Source organism: Tympanuchus pallidicinctus, unplaced genomic scaffold (assembly GCF_026119805.1).
Source record: "Tympanuchus pallidicinctus isolate F22 unplaced genomic scaffold, pur_lepc_1.0 scaffold40, whole genome shotgun sequence".
NCBI classification, from domain to species: domain Eukaryota; kingdom Metazoa; phylum Chordata; class Aves; order Galliformes; family Phasianidae; genus Tympanuchus; species Tympanuchus pallidicinctus.
The window spans coordinates 1,130,797-1,137,027 of record NW_026294759.1 but is presented as its reverse complement, the minus strand read 5'-3'; the positions used below and the strand labels follow the sequence as shown (position 1 = coordinate 1,137,027).

The following is a 6,231-nucleotide window of genomic DNA, read 5'->3' as shown; positions in this document are numbered from 1 at the left end:
ATGCATTGTTTCCTCGGAAGATAAATTCTCTTTCTTCTGTCTAACAGTAAGAAAAATGTGGTTGAAGTTTCTTCTGGCTATTCTTCTCCTGCATGCAACAGCTGGAAAGGAACCTGAGCCGTAAGAACTACCGTATTATTATTAGTAGTACTAAGAACTAGTAAGTTTTTGAAGACAAGTCTAGTTGATGCCATTACTTCTACTCTAAATATTAAATACTGTGAAACCTCATCTTTCATATTTGGACAATTAAGTTAAACTGGAATGTGAATGTCAAGTGAATAGCTCTCATTTAATACCAAGTAGACCTTTTGCCTATTGCAGAACTTTCATAGAAATGGATGTTCATGCTCAGGAAGGACAGTAGCAGTAGTAGTAGCAATATAATTTTAGTAATAAGCTGAAGGGTAAGAGTGATGGGTGCTGGTAGAGTTGTATGGGGAACCCAGGGCTGGGATTGTTGGATGCTGAAAAGGAAGAGTAACGGGCGTTGGGAAGAATGTCCAATATTTATTCCAAACAAAGTAATGAGTGTTGAACAATACAAATATTTTGTTTCTTCCTGTTGAGGCTCCACTCTCCACAAGATTGATTACTGTGGTGTTTGTATCTTGCAGGCAATATGTCCTAATGGTGCCTGCTGTTCTCCAAAGTGACTCTCCAAGTCAGGTTTGCCTGCAGTTCTTCAACCTCAATCAAACAGTATCTGTCAGAGTCATCCTGGAGTATGGTACCGTTAACAGCACTATTTTTGAGAAAAACACAACGGCAAACAGTGGTCTACAGTGCTTGAACTTCACGGTAAATTAATTTGAATTCAAGTCCCAATGGAAAAGTCAAAGTTGTTGTAATAGCTAATGTAAGAAGTCTACAGGAAATATAAGGAAGGGCAAGAAAGATAGAACAAGAATTAGCAAAGAGAAACAAGCACTGGAAGGAAAAAAACACACTGAATTAAAAAGGAAGTAGAGGAGAGATGCGGTGACAAAAACGGAGAGATTTTTAATTGACAGAAGAAAAGAGAAAGATTCAAGAAAGATGTATCAAGTGATGGGAGTGAGTTAGATTTCTCTTTTTAGCTGTTCAGCCCATAGATAGAAGTGTTCCACAAAGTCTGGGGAAATTGACTTCAAGACTAACATCCTCCACTTTTTCTGTTTCCTCAGATTCCTCCTGTCATTTCTGTCCCATTGGCTTTCATTTCCTTCACAGCCAAGGGCACAACTTTTGACCTGAAAGAGAGGCGGTCAGTGATGATTTGGAACATGGAGAGCTTTGTCTTTGTGCAGACAGACAAACCCATCTACAAACCAGGACAGAGTGGTGAATATTTATTTAGTTCATAGCACAAGAACATTGTAGAAAACACTGACAGACTATTTCTTTCCAGAGGTCAGCCAAATAGCATAATAGACTGGATCAGCTATATTTTAATTATGGATGAGTATTACCTTAATAAACAGCATGAAGGAAAGAAATTGGTGCCACAAAGGTGTCCTACAAACATAGCCTGGTTATTTCTCAGATTATTTGGCTGGGAGGTGGGAAAATAGATTACATTAAATGCTGAAAACATAATGCTTTTTAAGGATATTTTTGAGGCATGTTTTTTGTTTTTCATTATGAAGTAATTCATCATTTTCCTTTTAGTTTTCTCTAGTAAAGTAAAAAAATCTGAAATCCTGTAGAAGAGATGAGAACAAAGTGCACTAACAAGAATTAGGCTGCATTAGAAAAACAATGTCAGTTTATCTAGCCACCAGCATATTTGAGGCTGTCAAATATGCAAAGCAACAAACTTCACTTTGAGGTGGTATACTAGAGAGAAATAAATTTGTCTACTTAATGCAGACAGACACTAAATTAATTGTGCTTCTCACTTGAGAGTGTGTGATCTGCATAGCAGTGCAGCCATTCCTTTTCTCTGAGGTTAAGCAAATTTTCATGTGAAATTACGAGAATACAATGCTGGCAGAAGTGCATTCTGCAAAGTCTCTACAAAGTAGGATTCTTTTGCCTCCAGATGCATTTTATTATCTACATCCTGTGCAAGTTGGGTTGTTAGAAGAACCGATGAAACTAGAAGTGATAATGAGTGCAGAAACTCATGCTCAACTAAATAAACTGGTTAATTCTAATGCCTTGTTCTTTGTCTTTCCAGTGATGTTTCGTGTCGTTGCTCTGGATTTCAATTTTAAACCTGTTCAAGAGATGGTAGGTGATCTGAAATACCCCTCTGTATTTAAATGGAGAAATATAAGGGAAAATATGTACTGTGAATGTTTATCTTACCAGAGGCATTACTAATTCTACGTACTCAATGCTCCTGGATAGCACTAAATCCAGTATGATTGGAATCTGCCCCAGCATCTTCATTTCATCAGTTTTCTTTATGTAATCTGATTGAAGTTGAGCTACTACGTAAGCTGATTGTAATAAGAGATGACTATCACTGTTATTATTATTAGTTAGGTATTTCTCACAGTCTTGGGGGGAATAATAAATTGTGTTTGTTCAGATATCTAATCTCTTCTCCCACTTTTTTCCTTTCAGTACCCTTTGATTGCAATTCAGGTAAGAGATTTTTTCTCTTTGTTATATATCATGCTTATAAAGATAAAATCTAGAGCACATATGCTTACACTGGTATGCACACGTTTATACACAGTCAAATCTTACTCCTAAGCACACTGGCAGAAATTAACAGAAACTGTAAATTTCCAGGATACTTTCAAGCAAACTTTACTAACACAGAAAACGTATCTACTTTCATCTCAGCAGTCTTAAAAGTCAAACTGTTCTTGTGCCTGACTTTGATCCTACTCGACTCCCATCAGTTTGTTCAACTTGTTTGGAAGTAAATAATCCCATAACCTCCTGAAAACTATGAACAAATATAGGCAGTGGATAAAATTAGTAGCTATAGTGGTGCTGCCATGGCTTTTTGCAGTGGTTTCTAAATAGCAAGCATAGCCCACAGCTAGACAATATTCCTGAAAGATTTTGTTATACCTAATCCTTTTGTCTACATTGAATCATAAATATTTGGATCTTCACAGGTTGTTTTTGTTTGTTTGTTTGTTTGTTTGTTTCAGTCCCTAGTTTAAAGAGTTCAAGGAAATGCTGTGAATGAGTGTTCTTTAACCAGACTAGCATAAAATACACTTGAGGAAAATGACACCTCACTGGCATCTGAAAAAAAAAGCTAGGCTGCAGGGGAAGCATAAAGGATGGATTTTCTCTCCTTCAACATGAAGCCAGAAAATATATGCTTAAGAGTGGAGAAGAAAAGTATAGTGTAACTTTTTCTGATCATTGAAGCTAATAAACAGACACAACAAAGGATAGTTTAATCTGAAATCAATAGATGAGAATCTAGCAACATTAATAACAAGTACAAGGTATTTGCATTAAATAACTTCCTCAGTTAGTAAAAGCAGCTTGGTCTATTTGCTTCATTTTTTTCTGGTTTTGTTAGCTAATTGCAGAAGATTTCAAATGCAAACAAACTGTGGATTTATATTTTTTCCCCTCAGGATCCACAAAGCAACAGGATCTTTCAGTGGCAAAATGTGACATCAGAGATTAACATTGTCCAGATTGAATTCCCACTAGCTGAAGAGCCTATACTAGGAAACTACAAAATTATAGTAACAAAGAAATCAGGAGAGAAAACAAATCATTCATTCCTTGTGGAGGAATACGGTAAATGCTACCTTCTGGTTTTAAATCAGAGTAGAAAACATGAATAGAGATAAATCTTCATCAAGTAATCCTTTTGATTGGTAACACTTTAAACAGCTCTCTAGCAAATATAACACCATATAGCTGTCATTAAAAACTGGAGAGAGAAAGAAGAAAAGAGACAGAGAAAAAAGATTAACCATTTTGCACAGATTCAGCTGGGAAAAGAATCTGCATAACAGATCAATGAACTGATGGAAAAATCCATTGTGACGATGTAACCTTCTTGCAGCCTGGTCCATCAGCTTTCCTGGCCAAAGCTGGGCAGCCAAAGCTTCTAGACATCACAGAATTCACCATTCATAAGTTTTGACTTTTCTTCACAGCTTTCAAAAAACAGCTACATTAGTCTTCACGTGTCATATTGCTTCTGAGGCATATTGACCCCCCAGTTTTGAGCTGGTATTCCATCTCTGACTAATGTTATAACCTCATTCTCTATTTTATCTCAACCTGCAAGTTGACAATAATGCCAGTGTTGGTTTATTGTTGTTTGTTGTAGTGTTGCCAAAATTTGATGTTACATTCACTGCACCAGAAAGTCTTACAGTCATGGATTCAGAATTGACAGTGAAAATCTGCGCAGTGTAAGTACCAAGTGCAGGATATGGTTGGCTTCCTAGGCTGTGAGTGTGCACTGCTGGCTCATGTCCAGCTTGCCATTCACCCATACTCCTAAGTCCTTTTCAGCAGTGTTGTTCTCCATTCTTTCATCCCCCAGCTTGTAATGATAGTGGGGATTGCCATGACCCAGGCACAAGATCTCATAATTTATTATAGAAGGCTGAAGTCTTGAACCACTTGCAGTTACGAGAAGATTCATTTTGATCTCAATAAGTCTAGGACTTCACTCTAAGATAAACAGTGGAGAAAACAGTCATAATTTAGTAGTAATTTTTGACCACCAATCTTATAGATGTATTTATTTTGACATTTACGGCATAGCTTTGGTTTGTGAGTGAAGTAAAACTTACCAGTTTTTCAACTTCACATTTGTATTACCCTTCTGGAAGGAGAATCAGGAAAATGCCTGTGAAATTACTCCAGTCCCTGGCTTGCCAGGTCACTGGTCATCCTGGGTCTATTCCTGAACAGGTTAATTTAAGTCAGTTTTTCAAGCATCGTCTCATAGATCCATTTCTTCTTCTCCCAGGTACACCTACGGCCAGCCTGTTGAGGGGAAAGTCCAGCTCAGTGTGTGCAGGGATTTTGATTCATATGGGAGGTGCAAGAAAAGCCCAGTTTGTCAATCATTTACCAAAGATGTATGATGCATAATTATTGTTCTTTATGCTTGCTCTCTCCTCAGTGCTACTGCATCTCTTCCTTTGCTGGCAGCACTTTTTTTTTTCTTTCATTGTTGCTTTACTTTACTCTATTCATCTATTTGCTTCCAGGAACTCAGAGCATTTAATTATCTTCTTGGTTTTAGGCCTGATGAAGTACAGACATGTTCTTTCTCAGTTTCCCACCTGAAATGTGCATAATGATCCTGTCCTGTATAATAATTTTGAAAGTAATGAGAGAATACTGCCTTTTGAAAGCTTTGGAAAATTTTCCTCTTGACAGCAGAGAACTGATAAAATTCAGTAAACAATTTTTGCCCATTTTCACTCTGCTGTGGAAGGCCTGTCATTTATCAGGTAGAATAAGTGATCTGTGGATGTAGGAAGTATACAGACCCAAGAACTTTACTTTCATTTGTCTCACTGATTAAATATCATTGTAAGCAGAGATGATCTGTGTTCATTCAATACTATGCAACACTGTGTTTCTAAGACAGTGTACTAAGAAATTAAAAAGTAATGGAAAGAAAAGAGAACATGCAATGTGCTCACGATTGATTCTGGATGCATCAGTATTCTCCCAGACTCCCCAGAGTCAAGAGCTGCCTGACAGGGAGAGTAAGATAGAACAACTATTTGCAAGAGTTTCTTGGTCTCCTCTCCTGTCAAAACTGATGGGAGTGTCATTCATCTCCCACTGTTTCCAGGCAATGCTGGACACTTCATAAGACAGAAAAAATGGGAGTTTGATGGACTTATGAATGCAGCATGCTGTCCTGGATCATAGGTGTAAGGCAATGTCACAAGAAGCACAAGACTTCAGTAATGGTTAAAGACATCAGTAAATAATGGTCTTGTATATTACCAATATCTTTTATAAGCTGTGATTCTTGTAACAGGATTAGTTTTCTTCACTTTCCAGCTGGATACAGATGGCTGCCTCTCCCAAGTTCTCAGCTCCAAGGTTTTTGAACTAAATCGCGTTGGTTACAAGAGGAATCTTGATGTGAAAGCCACTGTCACAGAGAAAGGAACAGGTAATCCCTTCTTCACAATCTGTAACAACAATAGTGGTATGATCAAAAAAGAAAGGAAGGAGTATTCAACTCTTGTTTTTTGAGCACAAAGATATATTTTTGAAGAAGGATGTCCATTTTTATAAGCATATTTCCATGCAAATGTTAAGTCTGATGAAGATACA

General features: G+C 37.3%; 1 protein-coding gene across 1 annotated transcript in view; it reads left to right on the top strand.

Moving 5' to 3' along the window:
* LOC128089848 (ovostatin-like) overlaps positions 1 to 6,231 on the top strand; it is a 34,691-nt gene continuing 28,460 nt past the window's right edge. Inside the window, 10 exon segments of the mRNA XM_052701651.1 lie at positions 1 to 26; positions 28 to 120; positions 618 to 801; positions 1,167 to 1,323; positions 2,162 to 2,214; positions 2,554 to 2,574; positions 3,537 to 3,705; positions 4,247 to 4,331; positions 4,898 to 5,009; positions 5,953 to 6,067. Of these exon segments, the coding sequence (XP_052557611.1) occupies positions 1 to 26; positions 28 to 120; positions 618 to 801; positions 1,167 to 1,323; positions 2,162 to 2,214; positions 2,554 to 2,574; positions 3,537 to 3,705; positions 4,247 to 4,331; positions 4,898 to 5,009; positions 5,953 to 6,067 (1,015 nt within the window).